Source organism: Bubalus bubalis, chromosome 14, assembly GCF_019923935.1.
Source record: "Bubalus bubalis isolate 160015118507 breed Murrah chromosome 14, NDDB_SH_1, whole genome shotgun sequence".
Lineage (NCBI taxonomy): Eukaryota > Metazoa > Chordata > Mammalia > Artiodactyla > Bovidae > Bubalus > Bubalus bubalis.
The window spans coordinates 36,334,872-36,361,374 of record NC_059170.1 but is presented as its reverse complement, the minus strand read 5'-3'; the positions used below and the strand labels follow the sequence as shown (position 1 = coordinate 36,361,374).

Here is a 26,503-nt window from a genome sequence, read left to right as displayed (position 1 = left end):
ATGGCAAGAGGAGGAAGAATCACCTCTGTGTAGCCTAGGGAGCTCCAGGAGGAGTACTGGACAAGGAGTGATGCGGTCAGGTTTTCTTTCCAGAAAGACCTTCCTGGTGCAATGTGAAGTGTAGAGTGGAGATAGGAGTAGACTCAGGGCTGGAGATAAGGTGGCCAGTTGGGCTGTTGCAGTTACCTGGAGGGGACAATGTTGGCTTAGGAGTTCCAGAGGCAGTGGGAATGGGTTCAATTCAGTTCAGTTCCTCAGTCATGTCCGACTCTTTGCGACCCCATGGACTGCAGCACACCAGGCCTCCCTGTCCATCATCAACTCCTGGAGCTTACTCAAATTCATGTCTATTGAGTCGGTGATGCCATCCAACCATCTCATCCTCTGTCGTCCCCTTCTCCTCCTGCCTTCAATCTTTCCCAGCATCAGGGTCTTTTCAAGTGAATCAGTTCTTTGCATCAAGTGGCCAGAGTATTGGAGTTTCAGCTTCAGTGTCAGTCCTTCCAGTGAATATTCAGGACTGATTTCCTTTAGGATGGACTGGTTGTATCTCCTTGTAGTCCGAGGGACTCTTAAGAGTCTGTTTCAGAGGCAGTGATCACAGACTAGGTGATAGGAGCCGAGGGAGGAAGCACGAAGGGTGATTGGCCACCTTTTCACTTGAGTATTCAGGGGAAAGGGAATGAATTTGGTTTTGAGCACCTAGAGAATTTTAGGTATCTGTGGGACATCCAAGGGGGGACATCAAGTATCATCGGCTATGTGGGTCTGAAGCTCAAGAAGAGGCTGTTGGAGGCATCAGAGTGAACGAGATTACTCAGGGAGAGTGTGTAGTAGAACAGGAGGAGCACCCAGCACGGAACCTCTCAGAGCCCCTCAATTAAAGGGTAAGCTGCAGAAGAGGAAGCTGCCAAGGAGAAACTGGCTAAAGAAGGCCTGGCTAGATAGGCAGGTGGGAAACCAGGAGGATGTGCTGCTTGGAAGCCAAGGGAAGAATATTTCTTGATAATAACCTCAAAAGTTGCTGCAAGGCTGTGCTGGCAGCAGAGGACTGGGAATGCCCAGGGATGAAGGTGGCTTGGTGTGGCTTGAGGAATGAAGGTCAGTCAAGGGTGAAGGTCAGTCAAGGGAAAGGGATGGAGTGTTCAAAACTCTTCCCAAAGGTTCACCTGTGAAGTGGAGAAAAAAGTGCTTTCTTTGGATGAGCCTGCTTAAGTGGTGTAATATGAGGACCTGGGGTGAGGGGAAGGCTGGAGGACAGAGGGGAGGGAGGGGAGATCAATGGAGCAAGGTGCTGAGGAGGGGGCAGGATGGGGATGGCAGCATGTGGGCTGCTCCCAGTGTGGCTCTCCTGCGAACAGTTGTCTTCCCACAGGAACCCTCTCTGGGCCCAAGACTGGCAGTGGTAGGTTCTCTGCAAAGAGCCCTGTGGCTCCTTGGAAATAGTATTGTCCAGAGGTAAAACGGTTCAGAGGCAGAGTTAGGTTTTAAAAGCTGAACCTTCTGCACGTGCATCTTTCCATGTCCTGTCTCTGGAGCTCTTTGCTGTGGATAGCAGTTACCCATGGAGGTACTTTAAGGAAGCAGTCCATCTGGAGTAATTGAATGCATTTTCTGTGGATCACATTATTGATATGAGGCTTTTGAAGGCAGGGTGTGGACATTTTGGGGATGATTCTAAACTTTCAGAGCCAGGCTCCTCCCCCTTGATCCTTTGTTCAGACCACTGAATTTGTCAGATGAAGTGAGCATTAGAAAAAGCTAGAAATATTTTCTTTGCTGTTCCAAACACCATACACACACACACATACACTTTTTTTCCTGCAATAGGAACTCAGATGAAAGCTTACTTGGCTTTTTTCAGTGACAGGGACACAGAGGTCTCCTACACTCATTAGGGATAAACCTGTCTCTGGTAATTTCTTTCCTGGAGGTGTGTGTGTAAGTGGGGGAGTTGATTGCCCTGGTATCTGGCCACACGGCTTGGTTAAGAAGATGGCAGGTGGGATTTCCCTGGTGGTCCAGTAGTTAAGAATCTGCCTTCCAGTGCAAGGGACGCAGGTTCAACCGCTGGTTGGGGAACTGAGATCCCACATGCTGTGGAGCAACTAAGCCGGCGTGCTGCAACCAGAGAAGCCCCTGTGCACTTCAGTGGAGACCCAGCACATCCAAAAAACAAAAAAGATGGCTGGCATGATACTTAATAGAAAGATTAGGCTCAGCCTGATGATTTTCCTCCAGCACAAGATTTATAATTTCCATCTAAAGCAGTGGGAAAAATAGCTTATGTAAGGTGTGAAGACACTCAGTAAATGAAACTCACCAATTTTATTGCAGCTTGCTGCTGCTGCTACTGCTGCTAAGTTGCTTCAGTCGTGTCCGACTCCGTGCGACTCCATAGACAGCAGCCCACCAGGCTCCTCTGTCCATGGGATTCTCCAGGCAAGAACTTAGTATGCTCTAAACTGCTAGGGTTCTCTCCTGGGTTTCCTACCTAGATTATAGCAGTGAAAATGAGTCATACAGATGCTATACTGGGCCAAGCCAGGTCCCTTCTCAGGCCAGGAAGCCTGACCTTGGGCACAGGGACCTCCCTCCTCCCCTTATTACTGCTCCCTGGCCCTCCCTCACTGCCATCTCTTGCTTGTTTTGAAGAAAGACTTCTGTTCTATCTGAGCCCTGGTTCGCTGGTGTCTGGGCAGTTGTGGGAGGTAGAGGGGACCTGGAAGGCTGGTAGGGGAAGCTTTTTATGCATGAGTTCCCCTAAAAATGTTGGCAGGTCTTATCTGAACCCTTGGTACCCAAGGCTCTCCATGTGTCTATCATATCACCAAGTGTTTCTACCTTAGAGTCTAAGTGAACCAGAAGGAAGGAGGCCTCAGAGGTAACTTTTTTTTCTTCTCCTTTTAAAGCAATGCTCTTGTTTCCTGTTTACACCAGCGCTACAGCCCACTTGGGAAATGGCTGCAGGACTGTGGGAGGATGGGCGGTGATTGAGATAGAATCTGAGAGACAGGGTCTGCTCTGTTCAACCTCTGATCTGGGTCCTTGGTTGAAAAGAAAGGCAGGGGGGAGGGGATGCCTGGGAGCTGAGGTGAGCTTGAAGCAGCAAGGCAGCCTTTCCCTGCTACCGTGTGCTGGTCCCAGAGCTCCTGAGCTGGATCCTTAGACCCTCAGCTAGCACAGAGAGGGGATGAGAGTGGGCACTAGTCTGGCTCTGTTACAAGGGTTGCTGCTGAGGCAGGGGCCTGTCAGACCTGGCACATGAGCTGGAAATCTGAGCTGATTTTGTCATATGCTGAATGAAGTCCAGACACCGTGGTCCATGGTAGGTTAAGAAGAATTAATTAGCTTATTAGTCCAATAAATCGTTGAGTTCTTATTGTGTTCCAGGCACTGCTTAGTGTGGTGGAAATCAAGAAGCCCAGGGTCACTGACCCACCACTGTGTCTGATGTGTATGTGATGTTTTTACCATGTTCCCCAGCTGGCACAGCCTCAGTTATATACATGTTTTGATAGGTTCATCATAAAGCAGGCACAGGAAAGAAAAGATGAACGAGGTAAATAGAAGTAAGTTCTAATGTTTCCTTCCACGCCTCAGTGAACTGTGCTGTGCACATCCCATGTCGGGAAGTGTTGGCAGGTACTGCTGCCTGTGTTTCAGACTTCCATCTTTATGCAGCTTTGAGAGGTGGATCATTTTTGAGTTGGGGCCACCTGTTGGAATGGAAGACAGGAAAGAGGAAGCAAGGCAGGTAGATGCTGAGTTCACAGAATTGATTAGCACACAGGCCCCAGCAAGACCTGATAAGCACTGTTCTTTCTCCACTCCACCCTCCTTGGGAAGGGTGCCCAGGTTGCCTGGGATGGGTGTTTAAGGTTCTTGGGCTCCTGTCCTGTGTGCCATGGTCAGCCTACTGGAGAGTGGGGGTAGGATGGAATTCAGCAGGTCCCTGCTGCTCTTCAGTCCCTTTATAGTTTTAATAGACTTTCACTGGTGTTGCATTTGATCATTCTAGCAACCATGTGATGTAGGGGGCGCTTTCCCCAGGGGGAAGACCAGGGACGGGAGGCCTGTGTTGAGTGTAATGAACACCAGAGCTGGGAATTGACTGGCTGCCTCTGCCTCCTGCAGAACATCTTTCCATCCCCTGGAGGAGCAAACCAGTGAAACGCTTGACGTCTCTGATTCTTGGTCCTCACATATGCCACTTTCTCCTGGGCAAAAGCTTGGGCTCCAAGTTTTTGACTCCTCCTGGGTCCACGACAGAAGCTGCTGCCAGCATTCTCCTCCTCACTGAGGCCTAAGCGGCCCAAGTGGAAGGCCCTGCCCCACACAGGGAGCAGCCAGAACAGCACAGGGTTTTCAGGTTCTCTGAGGTTTCTGTTCCTTCGTCTGCGCTCTTGGCAGCCGCACCTGGAGCCCCGAGAGTTGGCTGACTTACCTCACCCTGATCCATGTCTTCCCCGGTTGTGCCCTTTCCTCCTGCACTGGGATCTGCCCTTCTGCCTTTTTCGACTCTGTTTCAGCTTACGGGAGAGAGGTTATCTGTGTAGGTGTTTGTCTCCTTCTCCAAGGGGACCTCCAGTTAAGGGCTCTGAGGATGCTTATTCAGTGGCCTGGGCTGAGGCCCAGGACCCTGGCGTTACTTACTCGCTTTTAAAAGTGAAGTCGCTCAGTCGTCTCCGACCCTTTGCGACCCCATGGACTGTAGCCTACCAGGCTCCTCTGTCCATGGGATTTTCCAGGCAAGGGTACTGGAGTGGGTTGCCATTTCCTTCTCTAGGGGATCTTCCCAATTCAGGGATCGAACCTGGGTCTCCCACATTGCAGACAGATGCTTTACCATCTGAGCCACCAGGGAAGCCCTTACTAGCTTAAAGGCAGGTGACAACTGGAAAGTTAATCCCCTTCAGGCTCATTTCTTTAGTTTACTTCATGTCTTAGTTGCTCATCCCAGGCCTCCTGCTGTCTTGACAATAACAACAGTCACTGTGTCTTTGTGACACTTCTCTGTGTCCTTTTACAGCTTTCTGCTTCAGGATACCTCTCTTCACTGTGACTCTTCCTAGTAAGGAAGGAGAGGAGTCAGATACGGCGTTATTTGGGCTGACGTTTGTAAAAGGGTCTGCAAGGTCCAGAGACTTAGTACCAAGCCAGAGCTCCCTGCCCCTCCCCTGCAGGGGCTCTGCCGGGGTTTCTTCCTGCCCTTCCTAGCTTGGGAAACGAGCAGCCTTTGTGAGTTTCCTTGACAACAAGATGGATGAGTTAAAAATAGCTGGTGCTAGAGCTTCTGTGTGTGTGTGTTGCACACACGCCTGGGCATGCGCTCGCAAGCATATGCGCCTGCATACATACCCTCTCGCCGGCTGTTGTCATCTCAGTCCCTGTGGCTTCTGCATACTCCTGGAGAACATCTGTGGGGCCCTGGTACTTGGATTTTGCAATTCCTTCGAGGTCAGATCTAGATAATCCCACAGCATCGTTACCTCATATCCCTGATGGTCACTGATGGGGAAAGGATGATAATGTTAGCCTAGAGCATGGAAATCTGTTCTGAATGCCTCCGTCTTCACTAAGTGTGACTGGAGAGAGAGAATCCCAGTTACACTTAGGAGCATTGCTACATTTCAGAACCTTGTGGGGCAGTGGAATAGGACACAGCTCTGGGTGTGTGTCTGGTTATATCTTTCTGGAGAACCCTTACACAGAAGAGAAGGGTCCTTTCTCGTGCCCTTTTATTAGGTAAGGAAGTGGAGTACAGCACTTGGGTGACTTGTCCACTGGCTCAGCCTGGTGGAGGAAGGAGCATTGACCTCAGCAGCAGCAGCTGTGGCTCTTTCCCTCAGGTGCTACTGATGCCACCTCCATGAGGTTTTTTTGTTTGTTTGTTTTGTTTTTGTAAATTGAAGTATAGTTGATTTACAGTGTTATGTTAATTTCTGCTGTACAGCAGAGTGACTCCCTAAGTTCTTTACCAAAGCCCCCTGTTTCTGTATCAGCAATCCTGTAGTAGTTAAGCCTTCTGTTTTGTGGTGTTATCTCAGTTATAAGTTAATGTAGAAACAGCTGTCTCTATGAGAGTGGGGCTGCTTTACCATAGCTGGAAAGAATTCCTCTTTCTCCACCATCTTCCATGTATTTGTAAGCATCTGTGTGCCAGGCATGAGAATATCTTGTCTTTAGGGGCCTTAAGGTCAGCTGGGGCAGCAGACAATTACAAAATCTCCCACCAACTCCTCATTGTGGCCAGTGCTGAGCAAGAGGGAAAAGGTCTGATTGTAGGTGAGAGAAGGACTCAGGTGGGTTGTTAGGGTTTAGAGGAGACTGGGGGAACATGTTAGTGATACAAAGTACTTAAATTTGGAACATATTAAAAAACAACTACACATAAAAAAAACAAGGAAACCCAGTAGAAAACTGACCAATGACTTGACAAGCACTTCACAAAAGAAGACATCAGAATGGCCAAGAGATGTGTGAAGTGGGCTCAATTTCATATATTTATTAGTCACTGCTGCTGCTGCTGCTGCTAAGTCACTAAGGAAATTTAAATTGTTCAGTTTGAAAAAAAGATACAACTTTTTGTCTGTTCGTGTATGTAATGAAATCTTTGATGATTTGGTGAAACATCCTATTGCCATTACCAGTTTTGTTCTGAATCACTTAACTGAAGAATTAAATGGATTCTGAGATGCTTTGATAAAAGGAAATGTAGTGGAATGAACACATTAAAGTCAGAGACCTGTTATAGGAGATTTGGGGCCAGCTATTGAATTTCTCAGAGCCCCTGTTTCTTCATTTATAAATAGTGATCTTTCTGTCTGCCTTTCCTTCCTTCCATAACTGCTCAAATGTTCATGGGTACAGGAAATACTCTCAGAATTCTGAAGGGCTACTCAAATACAATGTAGTATCATGACTTTGATTCCAAGTGATTTGATTTCTCCTGCACCTCTTCTCACAGCATCTATTCTAAATTCCCCTAAGAAATAAAAGCTTGGTACTTTGGACGGAGGACCTTTTGCTGGCACGCTCTGGTCCCTTCATGCAGGCTGGGGAGCAGGGTGAGTTCCTCCAGGCATTTCCTTACGTGACTGTGATCTGGTGGCAACTAAGTGAGTGACATCAAAGTGTCTGCTGACACCCAGGCCTGGTGGCAGGGAGGGGGCAGTGGCACACACCAGTCCTGGTGAAGTGTTGACTAGAGTTAGTGGTCCCTTAGGGCTTCCGCACCTGACTGGGGCTTGCCTCCTCACGTGGTGGTCTTGTGAAGCCTGGAAGTAACACCATAGGTTTTCAGGAACTCTGTTGCAGGGGGCAGTAGCCTGCACACTCAGCTTCCCCCGAGAGGGCCTGTCCAGAGCCACTAGTTGTCCCGTGGCTCCAAGAGTCCACAGCTTATTGTGGTATTGTGGAGGGAGAGCGGGGGCTCCTCCCTGTGTAACTTAGGTGTTGGTGGAGAGGCCTTTTCAAAGGTAGATGGGTCCTTTTGGATGTCTACACCCAGTATCCTACTCAGCGCTTTTGATCTTTCCCTCTTCTGTTTTTCTGCTGTGCAGGAGTCAGAGTCAGAAGCAAAGGCAGATGGAGAGACTGCATCGGACAGTGAAAGCAGAGTGGAAGCTGTCACCCAACCACCCTCTGCAGATGATACGCCAGAGGTTCTCAACAGGGCCCTTTCCAACTTGTCTTCAAGGTAGCTTGGCTTAATCATGCAAGTGCTTGCTGAGGGCTCTGGGTCTCCAAGTGTCATGGAAGACCTGAAGCCCACAGTCTTGTAGCAGGAGCCCACATCTGTTAAAGTGTGAGGCCCAGACCTGCCCACTTTCATTGGTTATAGTCTCCCCTGCCTCTGCTTAAGGCTCCATTGAGTGTCATCGGGTACTTACCAGTGACTACAAGCACAGCCTGAGTGGATCTGGCCCTTGAAGGGTACCCTAGGCTGGCTGGGAGGTACTATCCAAAGAGCAGGAATACATGGACACAGGAGTAGTCACTGATAGAGCACATGAAGATAAATGGTCCTTGGGGTTTGTGACTAATGGGCAGGCTGCTTTCCACTGAGGAGCCTAAGTTTCTAGTTCAGAGTTCAGTTTTCCTTCTCCCCCACACGTCTGTTTTGGACAGTCCTTAAATACTCCTGTAGGAATTAAGAAACATCTCAACTTTGGTGAATTCAGGGTTAAAATTTTGGTCCCTTGAGATTCTGGTCCTTCTGATACCAGCTGTGTGGGCAGACAAACTATAAGACCCCAAAACATTATATAAAAATGTGCCTGGGCATGCCTCCCACACATTTGTCCTTTTGAAAGGCTGTATTGTGCAATGATTAAGATCATGGGTTCTGGAGCCACTTTGGCTCCCAGGATTCAGTTCCCAGCTGAAGCACTTAACAGGGTATCATCTGTACATCCACTTCCTCATCTGTAAAAGCTAGTAGTGTTGAGGGTTGAATCAGTTAATACACATGAAAGTCCTTGTAGAAGTGCCAGGTGCATATGTGCCAGGTGTGATAGCTGTTACTACCACTGTGTTTGATATTGGTATTACCATAGTGATGCAAGAGCGGAGAAATGTAGGATTCTGCTGCAGGAAAAATGTTAATAGTTTTTTCTCAGAGGTGCCCATAGAAGCCATCTAAATACATACATAAGGGAGGCGGGCAGACATTACATTTCCCTTGGGAGTTTTGCCTGATTGCTTCATTGAAAAACAAGTTGGGTGTATTTTTATGCAAGCCTGGAGCACTTGCTGAGTTTAGTGTTGATGAGGTGGTGGCTCTGATGGGTGAGGTGACCTGCTTCTTCCAGCATACAGCTACGGCCTCTGTCAAGGTGAAAGACATACTCCTGGAAAGCACTAACCTCAGAGCCCTCTTATCCCAAAAGAACCATCCGCCCTGAGTTTGTGCTTCAGTTCCCTTGGGCTCCTAAAATGTTTTCTCCTTCCCTTCCTCTCTGTCTTAGATGGAAGAACTGGTGGGTGAGAGGCATCTTGACTTTGGCGATGATTGCATTTTTCTTCATTATCATTTACTTGGGACCAATGGTTTTAATGATGATTGTAAGTGCCATTTACTTGCTACTTTAGTTTTACCTTCAGTTTTCCCTGCATGTCTAGTCATTTTAAGTGCCAGGTATTGGGTTGCTTCTGGGAATCACTTGAGATCCTGGCTGCTCAGACCACATCCACCTTAGAATAACTATGATTTCTCACCTTCCAGCAGCCAACTGGAGGGCTATTGGCACGGGCCAGTTGTAGGTGATTAAAGATCACTTTAAATTTTGATTTTAATACTTCAGCTCTTTGGTCAAACTGGGAACCTGGCTATGATTCTGTGTGACTCTTGATTTTGTTTCTTGTTTTCCTGGGGCCTCCCTCATAAGCTTAGGACTTTTGATACAAAATTCCAGTCCACAGTACTTTGCTCTGAGTCTTCCCATTGTCACAGACAGCATCAAATGACTATACAACTGACGACTGAGCGGAGCAGTTTGGGACTTTTCAAGTATGTATTTTTATTCAGAGTCAAAAGTGGAAGAGATTGAGTCCTGGGGGAGTCTACAATAAAAAGTTAATCAAAGTTTCAGAAGCATATATTTATTGTGAGAAATTAGATCTGCTCTGTGGGACATAAAGGGCCTCCCCCAACCCTGTTGAGTGATGTGAGAGAAAGGAGGGGAGCAGAATCACTGGAGGACTGACATTGTTCTTAAATATAGTGGTTTTTCTTGAAGGCCTATGACCTGTTGGTTTCTGTTTCCACAGATCACAAGAACTGAGGAGCTAGCAAGTGTTTTAATTCTTTTGTGTCCTGCAGGTGATGTGTGTTCAGATTAAGTGTTTCCATGAGATTATCACTATTGGCTACAATGTGTACCACTCCTATGACCTGCCTTGGTTCAGAACCCTCAGCTGGTAAGCTCTCTAGCCCCACAGAGACCTTTAACAGGTTTGGACAAACGTTTTGTGGTAGGTAGTTACAGTCGTGGTTGGAGGGAGGGGTTGATGGCCATGGACCTTCACAGCACCTTTGAGACCAAAGTATTGCCTAGGCCAGACTGAATGGCTGGCTTGGAAGGAGTGGTTCTTCCTTAGAAGAATCCAGACCAGCTGTATCTGTGACCATATTTACATCAGTATTTGGATTCCTTAGACTGCACAGTGGCCCCCGTTTTCTAGATCAGTACATTTTTTGTGTTCTGGTTTCCCAGCATCCAACAACAGTCATCTGGGAGTTGTCAACACTGGTGTTGCTGTTTCTGGAACTTGGCTTCCTCATCCTTAAAATAGATAGTAGAGACCTAGTCAGTGCTTTTCAACCTGTGGTTTTGGAGTCCTAGTTCCTTGGAGGTTCCTTGGGTGCCAGTGGGCAGGAGTGAGACTGAGTGCAGGGGGTCTGGGCTCCTCAGAGGAGCTCTGCTTTCTCCTCCTGAGAAAGGGCTTGGATGTCCTTAGGTTTTTTTTTTTTTGGCTGTGTTATGTGGCATGTAGGATCTTAGTTCCCTGCCTAGGGATTGAACCTGGGCCTGGCCAGTGAGAGCAAGTCCTAACCATTGGACTGCCAAAGACAAGCCTTGAAGCCAGAACAAAACCTGTAGTGCAGATGATGTCCAAGACACCTTCCTGATCTGAAGCCCTTTGCTGTATAGACCACACTCTTCTGAGGTGGTGACATGTGAACAGAGCATTGTGTAGTCCTGAGAAGAGTTAGGGCAGATACAGACTCCTCTCACTCTGCTGTGCTGGGTCTTGGGCATTGATTTCATAACTTACCAGGCCAGAGAGTAGTGTTATGGGCCCCAGCAACTTGGTTATGGCCAAGGGAGCTGACATGCTCATATTTGGGCTGGACACATCCTTCTCAGAGATGCTTCCTTGTCACCCAGCAGCATAAGCTGCCTTGCAGTCGCCACAGGGCCAGGGCCTGCCCACTGGGTTAAGATGTAGGTTTCTCTTGTGGGTCTCCTATAGCTGGAAAGCAATGTTACGAATTTTATTAACATATTCAGGATGTTTGACCCCTGACTGTGGTCACTGTTCAAAGGAAGTGTTTTTCATGTAACAGAAAACAAAGCTTGTTTGGGAGTTCTTGAACTTCCACAATTTAAAAAAAAAAATGGAAGAGATAAGAGAAGCTCTCCCCTTTCTTTGATGTCTGGATATTTATTGAGTGTTTAGAATTGGGTTGCTCATTCTCATACTCAGAAACACTAGTGAAGCCGCACATGTATATGGACCATGGCTTCTCCCTCTTTGGAGCTTCTTCTAGTTGAGGAGAGAGGTTATAAACAAGTGAAGAATTAATGCTGGTGAAAGATTTGTATGTTAGAGCCGGGCATCAGAGAGGAAGACAGTCTGAGATGAAGCATGATTAATTGCTTAGTGAAAAGAGCAAATATTTTGCATTATAGAAATAAAGGCAGGGGAGGCAGATACCACATCAATGGTATTTGAGCAATGAGTGATAAATTGGGTAAGTGAAGAGGATGTTCCAAGCAGGGAAAAGAAAGGAACCAAGCAGACAGACAGAAAGCCAGAGAAATTTTTGATAGGCATGCAGAGTTCCTATCAGGAAGAGTAGAAGTAAGGCCAAGGAGGCAGGATGAGGTACCTTTCTGGGGGTTGTCTTACAGATTGAGTGTTGTTAGACCTGGCAATGCTATAGAAGGGGCAGAAACTGGGTCCCAAGTTTGTGACAAATGGAGAGTGAATGAAAGCCACAAATTTCTAGATAAATATCTCACCTACAGGGTCACCAGAGGACAGGGATCTGTGGTCTGCTTGTCCTGCTGTGAGCTGCCTGGGGGGTTCTTAGGGGTTGGGTGGACTGCTGTAAGGGAGGGGCCACATGTGTTCCCTTTGGCAGTGATCTGTCTTCTTTAACAGGTACTTTCTGCTGTGTGTAAATTATTTCTTCTATGGTGAAACAGTGACAGATTACTTCTTCACTCTGGTCCAGAGAGAGGAGCCTCTGCGGATTCTCAGTAAATACCACCGATTCATTTCCTTTACTCTCTATTTAACAGGTATGTGTTAAGCAGCTCGCCAGTTGTTGCATATGTCTTGTTTTTGTATATCTGCTGAGTTGGAGTTGGGGCGTTTCTTGGTTCATGTAAAGTTTTGATGACTTAACTCTGACCACACAAGGAAGCAGAACTAAGGATTCTGCCTTACATGATCTGTAGTGGCTGTTTACTAAGAGAAATGAGGCTGAGGGGCTTGTGTGGTTGCAGGGGCTGTAGTTTGTGCTACGTGTCTGTGTGTTTCAGCCTCTGTTGAAAGACCCCACAACATTGTTGTGTCCTCACTCTCTTGTTGGCAGAGATCTGCAGTGTGACCAGAACAAAACAGTCCAGAAACTTGTATTTTAAGAAGGACTTTTCATTGGCATATACACACTATAGTATATAAAATAGATAACTAATAAGAACTTACTATATAGCACAGGGAACTCTGTAATGACCTCTATGGGAGAAGGATCTAAAAGGTGGACATATGTACATGTATAACTGATTCACTTTGCTGGGCACCTGAAACTAACACAACATTGTAAATCAACTATATTCCAATAAAAATTAATTTTAAAAAAGGGACACTATAGTGCATTAGAAATTTTATTGATTTGGGTTTAAAAAGACCTGTGACTTCAGAAGAGCCAGGAGCTTACTCTTTGAGTCTCAGTTAGCTTTCCTGTAACCTAGAGCTAAAATGGCAAAGTCACTATGAGGATTTGATAAACTATATTGAAATTTGACAAACGGTAAACTGCTCCGTCAGTCTAAACTCAGTTGAGACTATACAGGAGTTCAAATAATGCTAATGTTCTTCATGGTTACCCTGAAAACCAGTTTGAGGCATATGGGAAATTTGTTCTGACTCTGACCTAAATTTCAATCTGACCTATTTTTTCATCAACTTGATAGTGATACTTGGCTGTCTGAATGATAACCTGGCTACTGAATATGAAGTCTACTGCTGAGAGGTCTGATGTGTTGAGGATAGTCAGAAAGCATGCCTCAGAGCCTAGAAGCAGCCCCACAATGGGAGGCCAGAGGTCTAGAACAGTGATATGCTCTCTTCTGGGCAGGGCTACTTTTGAGGGACCCAGCACACTTGTGGGTAAAATCTGTTTTCTTCCTAGAGGTTTTAGTCATGTGGGTCAGTAGGAGAGAGATGCAAAGATGACCTTGGCCTTATACCATGTGGATCCCCATTCTGCCAGACCTGTTCTTTAGGATAGAGATTGGTTTATTAAGGTCCAGAAAATAATATTACAGGTTTTGGGGGCTGTGGAGTCTCTATAGCTCCTTAGTTCTGCTATTGTAGCACAAAAGAAACCCTGGATAACATGTAAACAAATAGTTATGGCTGTGTTCTCATAAAAGTTTGTTTATAAAAACAGGCAGCTAACCTCAATGATGAGTTGCCATGCTAATAACTGAGCTACCAGCTAGGGCAGTGTTGCCCTGCTTTGGGTGCCCGTGAGTTTAGTAACAACAACAAAATACTGGCACCTGGCCTGACCATTATCAGCCCCTGTTCTAGAATCAAAACATTTCTAGCTGGTGAGCAGTATCCTAAGTTGAGTGTAATCTGTAAAATTTTTAAATATTGTCTTCCTTTGATTGTCTTGAAGTAGTCATTTTTCCCTTCTGACTGCCTGTCTGAATAACTGGTTTTATTCCCTTGGGCAATGGATTTGTGCCCTGGTTAGCTGTTGCCAGGAAATTAGCAAAGGACCATATGACACAGCTAAAGGAAATGACTAGGACAAAGATAAATTGTGATTCATTTTGCCCTTTCTCTTCCTTCCTTCTCAAACTAGGATTCTGCATGTTTGTGCTGAGTCTGGTCAAGAAGCATTATCGATTGCAGTTCTACATGGTAAGGGTAGTGTCAAAATGTGTCAGTGTCAAAACTCTTGATATAAGTGAAATTCTGCAGAAACTCCACAGGCCCCTCATCCTTTCTGTGATAAATCAGAACTTTGGAATATAGTCTGTTCTTGTGCATCTGAAACCTGGAGGGTGAAAGAGGCATCCCCTGTGAAATTTGGTGGCTTCTTATCCACCTAGACCTAATCACTGTTATATACCCTAAGCAGTGACTCCCGTCTGGATCTCAGTGTGGCCTCTAGGTGAAGCTTTAGACATTGACCATAGATATCCTTCCTGCTGTATTGCTCCCTCAACTTAAAACACCCCCTCTCTGAGTGTCCTAATCTCTCGGTAAATACTTCCTAAGAAAACAGGAAGTACCCAGGCTTTTTGGAGCATAAAGGGACTAACTAGTGGGCCACGTGCACCCTCCTCTTGTTGGGAACTGTAGCTGGGAAACATAGTTCTCGAGGCCTGTTCTGTGGCTTTTCATTTCCAGTAAGACAGATACAGAAGCAGATATCTTTCCTACCTGTTTCTTAACAGTTTTCTGTTTGGTATTAGCTATCATTTGAAGTTCCTTTCAAGGTGAACTGATAGGTAAAGTTTATCCTTTATCTTCTTTTGCAGTTTGGCTGGACCCATGTAACATTACTGATTGTTGTAACACAGTCACATCTTGTTATCCACAACCTATTTGAAGGAATGATCTGGTGAGTGATGTTAGTGAGGGGCATTTTTCCTATTACTTTGTGAGTGTTCTTATGTATAGGAGGACTGAGAAACCCCAGTTGCTAAGTTGGCAGTTCTCACCTGAGCACATCAGTGGCCCCTGCAGGCCTAGTTACAACACAGGTTCCTGAGCCCTACTTTTGATTTTCTGCCTCAGTAGCTATGGGGTGAAGCCTGAGAACTCCATTTCTAGTACATTCCCAGGTGATGCTGATGCTGCTGGTCAGGACCTACACTTGAAGAACCACTGTTCTAAACCAACAGGTATAAGGATATTTAAAGAGTCCAGGACAGTGCAACTGTACAGCAACGAATTTGAAAATCTAGAAGAAAAAAATCATTTCCTGGCAAGAGGACACTGAGTAAAAGTCACAAAGAAGAAAACTTGAACAGATCAGTAATTATAAAAGAGCTTTGAAAAGTCCATAAGAATCCACACCTGGAAAAAATGACCAGTGATAGCAGCTGAGTATTTATTTATTTACTTATGACTGCACACAGGCTTTCTCTAGTTTTGGTGAGTCTTATCTAACCCTAGTATTAAAGCTGATAAAAACACAGGGAGAAACAAGAATGATAAACTGATTTTTTTTTTTTTTCATGATTATAGCTGTACCATTCTAAGTAAACTATAGCAAATAGAATCTGGCAATGTGTCAAAAGAATAATATATTAGTATATTTTATTCTGCAAATATGATGATTTCAGCAAGAAGTCTATCACCATTGATAGAAATCAGTAGGTTGACTGAAGAAGCCATGCTTTTAGTGAAAATGTGAAGACATATCCTAGTGTGTAGAGCCTCTTGATGAGGGTGAAAGAGGAGGGTGAAAAAGCTGGCTTAAAACTCAGTATTCAAAAAACTAAGATCATGGCATCCAGTCTCATCACTTCATGGCAAATAGATGGAGAAAAAATGGAAACAATGACAGACTTTATTTTTTGGGGCTCCAAAATCACTGCAGACCGTGACTGCAGCCATGAAATTAAAAGACACTTGTTTCTTGGAAGACAAGCTATGACAAACCTAGACAGCATATTAAAAAGCAGAGACATCACTTTACTAACAACGGTCTGTGTAGTCAAAGCTATAGTTTTTCCAGTAGTCATGTATGGATGTGAGAGTTGGACCATAAAGAAGGATGAGCACTGAAGAATTGATAACTTTTGAACTGTGGTTCTGGAGAGGACTCTTGAGAGTCTCTTGGACAGCAAGGAGATCAAACCAGATTTCCTAAAGAAAATTAACTCTGAGTATTCATTGGAAGGATGATGCTGAAGCTGAAGCTTGATGCTGAAGCCACTTGATGCGAAGAGCCAACTCATTAGAAAAGACCCTGATGCTGGGATAGATTGAGGACAGGAGGAGAAGGGGGTGACAGAGAATGAAATGGTTGGATGGCATCACCGACTCAATGGACATGAGTTTGAGCAAACTCCAGGAGATAGTGAAGGACCGGGAAGCCTAGCATGTTGCAGTCGCAAAGAGTTGGTCATGACTTAGCCCCTGAACAACAGCAACAGAGATACTAAAGTACTGTGGTTAAGATCCCAGACCGTGCCTTTGTTTCCTGTTCTCAGAGTGAAGATGCTGTAATACCTACTGCCTGAGGAATAAATTAGTAAAAATATATAAAGAGCTTAGAACATGTAAAGACTAGCTCATCTAAATGTTAATATTGAGTTTTAAGCCGGTTTTTTCACTCTCCTCCTTCACCCTCCTCAAGAGGTTCTTTAGAGCCTTAAGGTATTATCATGTTTAAAACAATGATAATGGCATACTGTGAGGGCATTATTATGTTTAAAACAATGGGAAGGCATACTCTTCCTCTCTTTCAGAGTGTTGTTAAGTAATTCCAAAGAGAGGCTCATGCTAAGTTCTCATCTTTAGGGCTAGACATACCACTTTGTTCTAGAGTGAATCATATTAAAAATCTCTAATTATTGGTTTTTAGATGGAACCTTCAAGACTTGATTACAGTTGTAGAGCAGAGAATATGTGCTGGAAGCCTCAACAGAGTAAATAATATGGGTGGTTGGGTGGATATAGGTGCTTTAAATCTCTCCCTTAACAAACAGGGAGTCAGAAAAATAAAGCCTGTAGTTGAGGGGCTGCTGTTAAGTCGCTTCAGTCGTGTCCGACTCTGTGCGACCCCATAGATGGCAGCCCACCAGGTTCCCCCGTCCCTGAGATTCTCCAGGCAAGAACACTGGAGTGGGTTGCCATTTCCTTCTCCAATGCATGAAAGTGAAAAGTGAAAGTGAAGTTGCTCAGTAGTGTCCAACCCTCAGCGACCCCATGGACTGCAGCCTACCAGGCTCCTCCATCCATGGGATTTTCCAGGCAAGAGTACTGGAGTGGGGTGCCATTGCTTTCTCCGAGTTGAGGGGCTAGGATTTATGTATATTATGTTCAACTATAGAGGAAATTTAAAAAATTTTAAAAAGTGATTGTCAGAGAATAGAGAGTGAGGAGAAGAGAGATGGTACGAGTGTGGAAACTGTCCCCCCTTTTTTTTTGTGGTAGGGATGATCAGACCACTAGCAGAAGGAGGCAGAGGAGAAATCTGGCCATATGCACTTACGTATCAAATCTTGGTCTTGCTGTCTGTGTAGTCCTGGGGGAAAGTTGAGCTCATTAGAGCTAGTAATAAACAGTAAAAAAAAAAAGAAGTCAATTATGAAATAGATAATAAATGTAACAGAATAATGGAGGTAACTACTAGAAGAAGAAGAGTCAGAGATGATTAAAAGTAGTTATTTTGGAGAATGGAGATAGGAATAGGGGAAAGAAGGACAACTTTTAATTTTTTCTTTTCTGTATACTTAAAAAATTTATATTACTTTGTAATGAAAAAAGAACATGACATTTTATATAGAATACCACCTCCATTTATTCAGTAGTCATTCAGTAAACATTCGAATGCTGCTGTGTGCCAGGTACTTGATGGTGTTTTTTTTTTATTTTAAACTTATTCCTTAATGGGTAATAAGTACTATGTGGCTATTTTGGCACTGAAATTTATGAATAGCATTGTTTTGTGGACTTTGGAGGTATCATCTTGGTAGAGTTGATTCTTACTTTGGTTTAATTTCCTAGGTTCATTGTCCCCATTTCTTGTGTGATCTGTAATGACATCATGGCCTATATGTTTGGCTTCTTCTTTGGTCGGACCCCACTCATCAAGGTAAACGGATCACCCTAACATGGACCATTGCCGTGAGGCGAGGGTAGTGCTTTCAAGTAGATCAGCTTGGGAGATAGAAGAGATCTGCATGGCATGTACATCTTCATGTCACCCTGGAGAAAGGCTAGTAATAAATTAGATTCAAGAGAAAAGCCAAAGGAAGACTTAACAATTACTCATGCGGAAAAAAATAAAGAGCTGATAGAGAAAATATTTTATAGACTGTGTAGGTACACTTTTGGGGCTTTGATCTGAATTTGAATGTTGTCATTTAATTAGTTTACTGTTTTACTGTTTTATAATTAAATTGTTTGACCAATTGAAACAGAATGGACACTGAGGGCTCTCAGGCTATACAAGGAAACCAAGTATGGGGTATTTTAGAAAGTGAAGTGGTTAATTGAATGAGGTTTTTTAATAATAAAAAGACTTTAAACAATCATAATTCCCAAAGCCAGAGTTATCAAAATGCATTTTGTTAAGAACTTGCTCTCTGTCCACAGCTGTCCCCGAAGAAGACCTGGGAAGGCTTCATTGGGGGCTTCTTTGCTACTGTGGTCTTTGGCCTTCTGGTAGGTAGTGGCTCCCAGCTGGGTGAGGGTTGGGTAGAGGCCTCCCACCCACCTTCAGAGCCCATCTCCCAAGGCCAGGGACTCTGTCCTGCTGAATGGTAGCCTTGCCCTGTAGCAGGGCGTGAACATGCTTTGTCTGCCAGGCTTCAAGCAGGGTCTTGGCAGTAGAGGAGCCGAGGCCAGGTACAACTTGTACTCCTCTCATGCTGGCGAGGCCTGGTGACGCTCAGGAGATGGCGTTCATGGTCAGGCTTTTGGTACTTTGTCTGAGAGTAAGAGGTGAGGTGGGACATGCCATTCTAACCCAGATTTTCTCCTGCGTGTGCCTTGCCTGGAGGGGAGTGATTTACCACCCTTTTCTAGAGCACCATTCCCTGCTTCTGACCTTCAAGTCAGTCTCTCCCCTTTTCAAAGTTGTCTAGCTGTCCTTCAAGACTCACTCGCCTATTTAGTGGTCTTGTGCTTCTTTCCTCTTGGTTGTTGCCCTCTCACTATACTGTTCCCCTTACCACTTATAATTTCGAATTAAGAGATCCTGAGAAAAATGAACCATAGGTTCTCCAAATAGGACAAAACTTCTTATAGTTCTTGCCCAGATTCCTTTAGGTCTTTCCTGGATTTATTCAGGACCTGGTTGTTTGAGCAAGTACATGTGAGGCCTCAGTAGCCCAGAAGTCTCTTTTTCAGTTTTTTCCAGAATTCAGGTAAAATAACACATACGGTGAAACATGAACCTCTGATTTAGTGCATAGCTTGCAATTAGGGTGCTAGGTACTGTGAGGAGCATGGCCTAACCAGGTGGCTACTGCCCAGGCAAGATGGCTGGAACTTGTCTCCTTTGTCTGTCTGTTCTCATCCTCAGCTGTCCTATGTGATGTCTGGGTACAGATGTTTTGTCTGCCCTGTGGAGTACAACAATGATACCAACAGCTTCACTGTGGACTGTGAGCCCTCGGGCCTGTTTCGGCTGCAGGAGTACAACATTCCTGGGGTGATCCAATCAATCATTGGCTGGGTATGTACCACTCACATGGGGCGAATGATCCTCGGCTGGTTAGTGACTACAGAGAGAGAGCCCCGTCTCCACCATTGCCTTCCCTCAAAAAACCTAGCTTCTTCCCTCCCCAAAGCTGTAAACCCCAGGATGGAAGAGAATTGCTTAAGTCAGTTCAGGGTGGGGGCAGCAGGAGATGTTTCCTCCTACCTCAAATTATTAAGACCAGAGTTCTGAAAGTGTGCTTTTGGTTCCTGGGGCACCCTGAGATGCCTTGAGGGTATCTGTGAGATCACAGTTGTTTTCTTCATAACATAATGACATCATTTGCTGTTTCATTTTGTCATCATTTGCCATGGTGGTGCAAAAGCAGTGGTGGGTAAGCCTGCTGACACCTTGTATGAGTGGAGGCAGTGGCACCAAACTGGACTGTCATCCGATTCATTATGCCACACACTCACAAGAAGACCTATCCAGCTTATCTTAACAGTGTCTTTGATGAAATAGGAAAATTATTAACTTTATTAAATCTTGATCCTTGACTATACATCTCCTAATACTCTGGTGCCAAAATGGAAAGTATACATAAAATACTTCTGTTGAATGCTGCAGGACTGTGCTTACCCAAAGGAAGAGTTTGTGTGCACCTGTTTGAATTCTGAGCTGTACTGGCAGCTGTTTTATGGGGACATAAATTTTAATTGAAAAGAAATGAGAAACGGTAGGTTTTCATATAGGTTTTTGGCAGACATTTTTCTTAAAAAAGAAATGAAGTGAGATTTGTCACTTCCAGAAAACAACTGACAGTAATTGTTACCAATGATAAAATTTGGTTTTCAAGTAAAAATTAGAATTTTGGAGAGTATATACCTGCCACGCAAGTTTGATAACTTCTTAATACTTTAAGACTTTACTGATGGGATCTGTGGTGATTTTAACATATGACATTTTGACATTGTATGGCAAAATGTATCTACATATGGCAGGTTTATGTAACTCATTAAACCAGTATTTTTGAAATGGCCAGTGCATGGTGTTACACAATCATGCATGGATAAAATGATCTATTCAAAGTGCAATATAGACCAATGGATTTTAATGTGAGAGTACAAAAAAATTATTGATAGAATTTCAATTCCACATTGCACCAACTTTTAGAAACCTATCACTTGTCAAGTTTTGCTGTAGTATCAGAAAAGAATCCCTGTAATTATCTGGAAAGACGGTGCTAAAATAATCCCTTTTTTCAATGATGTGTCCTTGTAGGACTGGATTTTCTTCATATACTTCAAACAAAACATATTGCTGTAGACTGAATGCATAATATGTTAATGTCCTCTGTTAAGCAGTGTATTAGAGATTTAGCAGAAAAAGAACTCCTAAACCAGTCTTTTTCTAATTTTGGGGAGGGGGGGATATAGTTTCATAAAGAGGTGGTTTTTTTGTCTTTTTTTTTTTTATGGTAACAAGTAATAAGCCTGGGCTTGCAGGCATCTGAACTGATTTCATTTGTTCTTTTTAGAAAACAGTCCGGATGTACCCCTTCCAGATTCACAGCATTGCCCTCTCTACTTTTGCCTCGCTCATCGGCCCCTTCGGAGGGTTCTTCGCTAGTGGATTCAAACGAGCCTTTAAAATCAAAGTAGGAAAACCCTTTTTGTTCCTTTCGTTGTCTCCCAGCCAGAACCCTTTTCAGCATCTCTGCCTTCCTCCTCCTGTCTCACCTCATCAACTACCACCTGCTTCAAAATACCAGGCTGTGAACCCTGACTGTTAGTGTGTGCTCTTCACCCATGCATGGGATTTAAGTAGGATAAAGGAAGATACATTGTTTCTAAGAAAATTCCATGGTTGCATTTCAGTTTTTTGATAATCTTTTATGTTAATCTTTCTTCAAAAGAGATATTTTATAATTTAATAAGATTGTATACTGTAGCTTCAGCACCCGAATCAGTATGTTTCACTTTCTGTTGCCCTCAGCTATAGCGTGCAATAGGTGGACACTGAGGTGTGACCATAGACAAGGCTTTGACTTGGATGAAGCCAGGCTTACCAATCCTTTCCTTCCTCTAACAGGACTTTGCCAATACCATTCCTGGCCATGGAGGCATCATGGATCGCTTTGACTGCCAGTATCTGATGGCCACCTTTGTCAACGTGTATATTGCTAGTTTTATCAGGTATAGTAGCTTCCATCTGAACCAAGTTGGTGGATTTTAGAATTTCATCTACTTCTCAGTTTGAGTGAAAAAAATCCCAAATATGAATTCCGTTTTCAGTTGCTATTAGTTGTGGATTCTCTGAGGTCCCCTACCCTCCATTAGCAGAGAATCCAGGAAGGGAACCGCCACTGAAATAATCAGGCCCTTGAAGTTGCTTGGCTCCTGCTTTGCTCAGTGTTGTTCCTTCATCCTCTTGCAGGGGCCCAAACCCAAGTAAGCTGGTTCAGCAGTTCCTGACCTTGAGGCCAGATCAGCAACTCCATATCTTCAACACGCTCAAGTCTCACCTGACCGACAAGGGGATGCTGACAGCTGCCACAGAGGACAAGTAGGGGCCACCCAGGGCCAGGAGCAGAAGCAGGGCTGAGTGAGGGGCAGGGCTCCCAGGCAAGCCCAGCTGGACAAAGACAGGCTTCAACTCATTTTTTTAAACCAGTGTTTCTATTTGTGGATTTAGAAAAAAAATCTGTGTATACAGTCCATATGCTTATGATTTGAGTTGTCAGTAACCTATAGCTTTGAGTTGGAAAGAAGTCAGTTTTTGTTTTTAAAACCAAAGCTTTTAACATCCTGGAAGACAGTGTTGCCCGGCTCTGGAGTGCCTGCTTGGTGCTTCTAGCTCCTAAGCTGGGGCTTCCATTTCTGGGCCTGATCAGAGTGGACACTCATTTATCTACGTTTGTCTAGTTTAGGCCCCCCACCACCGACTGTCTTTGTAGCTGACCCCCAGCAGGGAAGAGGTACACAGCTTGGATGTCTTTACTACTGGAGTGCTTTTCCTGGGCTTCTCAATAATCCCTGCCTTGGAGCTACAGGAGGGTTGCCTTCTGAGGGAAGAAGGATGAAGGCTTATTAATCAGATAAGCATTCTGTTCACGAAATCCTGTGGACTGTGAGCTCTGCTTTTTGATATGGATTTCACCTCACTTCATCACAGACTGAAGAAGGTTTCAGTTTTAATTTTTTTCAGAAGGCATGAAAAATTATGATAGTCTGGAAGAAAGCCACACTGTTCTATTTCAAGTGTGTGCAGTAGGATGCCGTAACTAGGTCTTTTCCCACAGGGTTTAGGCTCAAGTGGCTCCTATAGGGCAGTTGGCTGACTGGGTCTTTTCAGGGATGATGCTGTTCACATTTGTGCTATAGACTTGTTGCTGCTGAATCCTTTCTGGGGGCTTCCTCATTAGGCAGGGAGCAGAGGGCTTCTTGTTCACACACCCATGCCCTTGACCTGGCTGACCACCCATGTAGCTGCTGTGTTGTATATATTAATATATATATATGTATATATATTACTCTTAAGGCAAGTGTATATCTGTGTGTATGCTTTAAAAATCACTTATTTCTTACAGTGATTTCAGTTGTACCATGACTTCTTCACTGAAACCACAAAGTCCTGCTTACAAGTCTGCATAACCCAACCCAGAGGTTTGAAGCTTCTGAAGATTAAATGCGCACTTGTATAATGTGACCAGTTTAAATGTAGTTTGTATTTTACAGCGGGACCTTTTTCTTTTTAAATTGTGATTTATTTATTTTTTTTCCTTTTAATTAGAAGAGTGAGGTTGACTTTTGGAATATACATTCTTTGTCAGGATAATAAGCAAAGGGGTAGAGGAGAGAGAGATTGGTGCCCAAATGTGTTTCATTATTCTGTGCCATGGTGGTTCTCATTGCCAAACGGGGGTGTAACAGCTTGTTTCAGCACCTTGGGCTGGCGCTGCTTTTCTTTGTGTTTATCACAACCTTACTGTATCTGTGGACGCTCGTAGCTGGCCCAAATCACTGAGGTGTCCAGCACAGGCCGGACCCCTCCCGATGTCTCTGTTCACAGTCACTGTGTGACCTTCTACATGCAGCAGCTTCTTTCTTCTGAACTTTTATTTCCGTTTCAGTAAATGGCTTTTCTTTTTTAAGTCTAAGGCCCCCTGAATGTGTTTTCAGTGCTGGCCATGTGACACTGGGCAGGACACATCACTCTGCGGGTTCTCATTTTCTGAGCTGTCGTCTAGTTCCCATATTCCATGATTCTGGCTGAGCAGGTGTACGTATCAGAGTCTGCTTGCAGGTATTGACTCATGTCCTGGGCATGCAAAAATTAAGTGCTTGCAGGCCTTTTCTAAATACTTTTCCTTAAAATGCTTGTCCTCTGCAATAAATCTTAGAGTGGAGTAGAGTAATGAATCTCATTTTCTGAATGAAGAATGAACTTGGATCCCCCAACCAAAGATAGAATGGCACTTCATCTGTCTCATGGTGCCCCACTGTGAGCATCTTAGGTGGGTCCTTGGGGACAGGAAATCTCAGCTGGGACCTAGCAGCAGAGAGCCACCTTTGAATAGGGCCACCTTTGGGATCAGGGAGCCTGGCACATACCTGTGGACATGGCTGCTGATGAGGGTTCCAGGAAATGGCAGCTGGAAGCTCAACAGAGCTGCCATCCAGAGAGCCCGAGGGTCAGCTAGGATTTTGTTTTCTTCTGATTTCCCACATACTTTCTGGTGAAATAGGGGAATTTTGTAGGAAGTAGCCAGGAGACAGACACCATCTTGTGTCTGTATAGCACATTGGTTTTCTTTCTCCCATTTATTGAAAATCTTTCACTGAACAGACAAGTTTCCAGAGACTATTGTAACACACAGCTGTGCACATCTTAATGAGTGGCATAACTTGCTCTAGATCCATTTTTTTGTGTGTGTGAGAAATAAAATGTGACAAATTGTATGCCCTCTCTTGTCATGAATTCAGTTTCTTCCCTGTATGGTTTTATGTTTCCCACTTGATTTTGTGCAGCCCTTATTTAGAGATTTTTGTTTTGTTTTCCAATTTGAATTCAATGCATTCTCACAATAGCTTTCTGAGTTATCTCAGGTGAAAGGCATGAGCACTTTGCTGATGAGGAAGCTGAAGGCTTGGGGGGAACTTGAAATTAGTAGGTTTGAAATCTAATATCTCTTTCAGAAGGGGCAAAATGTAATTTTTAACCTTACACAGGTAGACTTTGAAAAAATTTATGGTATTTTATTTTTTCCCCACTGAGCTTTTTATCCTGTAACTTATATTGTATAAGGAGATTCCAAGAAAACGTGTATACCTCTGGTGGATTCATGTTGATATATGGCAAAACCAATACAATATTGTAAAGTTAAAAAAAAAAATTACATGTTCACTGTAGAAAGATTAAATTTATAGAAAATTTATATAAGCTAAAAGGAGGATAAAATGTATAATTTATATCAAAAAAAATACACTTGAATAGAGACTAAACAGACCCTTTGATTTGAGTGAACTAGTTGCTGAGTTAGCTGGAGACTGATTCGAATGGATCCTTAAGTTCAGATCCTCAGCCTGTCAGGGAGACCCTACCAGGCTCAGGAGCTTCCCTGACATTGCCGGGGGTCAGGGTGTGTGACTGACTCAGGGCGAAGAACGTCCTTGCTTAGAAAACTGGAAAGCAGTGGCCTTGCTCCATAAGAAGCCTGCCCAAGGTTGGTTTCCAAGGAAGTAGCTTTGCAGTATTCTAATAGATGTGGCACACCTGAAACTTCTTCTTGGGTCACTGATATCTTAGGCACCATTGCCTTTTGTTCTGGGAGTTACTCAAGTTGTGCCCACCTTGCTTGTGCATTGTGACTGTGTGCTGAGGAAAGGGGGCCGTGTGGAGGGGATAGTTTCCCTTAGGCCCAGGGTTCCTATTCTTCACAGTCAAGGTGGGAAGAAAAGGCTATGAGGAGGATGTCTAGGTGACTTGTGCATACATCACAAGACAACAGACCATGGGCCACCCTGCTGTGCTTCTCTGCAGCAGGGGCTCTGAAAGAGTCTGGAAAAACCATCAGCTCTGAAGAGAGAGTTTGACTCTTGGGCACTATTCTGCCCTTGTCTTCGTCAAAACAAACTTCCTTTTCCCTTGATCACTCTCCATGCGGTTACCCGGCTTTTGCTTATTAAAGAGATTACCCACCCCCACCTCCTCACTTGTTTCCCCTTGTTGGATGGGGGCCTTGTGGCACAGCCTACACAGGGTGCTGATCTTGGACCAAGTGGGGATAATGAGCCTAATTTAAGGCTCATCCAGGCCTACCTCCTCTTGGTCCTGGACCCTGCTTACCCACATTCCCTGCAGAAGATCAGCCCATTCTCAGCAAGGAGTGCAATCCCAGCTACTGACTGCCTATTTTTGTTTGAAAGTGGTTCCATCTTTCTGTTCCTCCCAGCACTGTCCCTTAACCATTTCAGGTTGACCAGCAGTGACCTTACTCACCTGGCTCTCAGGCACGCATCCAGAAGAGTGGGAGGGCAGGCCCAGGATAAGTCCATCACAGCAGCTGCTTACCATCCCTCCACAACCATGTTCCTGCTTCCTGTCATAATCATTACTGCATCAATTAACTGAAAGGGAGAGACTATCACTTAAACATAATGGGCCCTTGGGACTGGTCTTCATTCCACACTAACGCTCAGGAAACAGTCCAGTCAAGCCAGTGGTTCTAGGTCATTATTATTCTATCCGCTCAAGAACTTCATGGATTCCTCCTGTCAATGCCATTTCTTCAATGAAGAATGGTCTACTTCACACATATCCTCCCCCACTCCTCTGTCTGCATTCAGAAAACTAAAAAGAAATAGTTTTCGTTCAATGTAGTGCATAGTTTCCATTCATGAGTCACCCCTGTGATCCTTTGCTAACCTAGAATCCAAGAGAAACAACACCCATCATCTATCCCCAAGTGGCCACCTGCCACCTACCCTGTTATCACTCTAAAGAAAGCAAGAAACACAAAGCCTCTGACTTGTTATATGTAAGGACATAAGTGAAAACTTTTAGGCCTTCCTCTGTATTGTCATCTGCTACAGAGAAGGTCTCTCCCACTCCTCTTGGCCCCCACCACGTCCACTTGCCCAGAGG

The 26,503-nt window shown here is 44.5% G+C and overlaps 1 protein-coding gene and 1 non-coding gene across 2 annotated transcripts in view; both read left to right on the top strand.

The window, feature by feature from the left end:
• Positions 1 to 24,318, top strand: part of CDS2 (CDP-diacylglycerol synthase 2) — a 56,883-nt gene extending 32,565 nt beyond the window's left edge. Inside the window, exons 2-13 of the mRNA XM_006047747.4 lie at positions 7,566 to 7,702; positions 8,973 to 9,069; positions 9,827 to 9,924; positions 11,896 to 12,035; positions 13,835 to 13,893; positions 14,517 to 14,599; positions 17,719 to 17,806; positions 18,310 to 18,378; positions 19,241 to 19,393; positions 20,895 to 21,014; positions 21,449 to 21,552; positions 21,794 to 24,318. Coding sequence (XP_006047809.3) covers positions 7,566 to 7,702; positions 8,973 to 9,069; positions 9,827 to 9,924; positions 11,896 to 12,035; positions 13,835 to 13,893; positions 14,517 to 14,599; positions 17,719 to 17,806; positions 18,310 to 18,378; positions 19,241 to 19,393; positions 20,895 to 21,014; positions 21,449 to 21,552; positions 21,794 to 21,926 — 1,281 coding nt within the window. The 3' untranslated portion in view covers positions 21,927 to 24,318. The remainder of the gene's footprint in view (positions 1 to 7,565; positions 7,703 to 8,972; positions 9,070 to 9,826; positions 9,925 to 11,895; positions 12,036 to 13,834; positions 13,894 to 14,516; positions 14,600 to 17,718; positions 17,807 to 18,309; positions 18,379 to 19,240; positions 19,394 to 20,894; positions 21,015 to 21,448; positions 21,553 to 21,793) is intronic.
• On the top strand, positions 13,420 to 13,521 carry LOC112578943. The gene has a single exon (XR_003103384.1). It is a non-coding gene; the product is annotated as a small nucleolar RNA U6-53/MBII-28 (small nucleolar RNA).
• Positions 24,319 to 26,503: the final 2,185 nt, after the last annotated feature.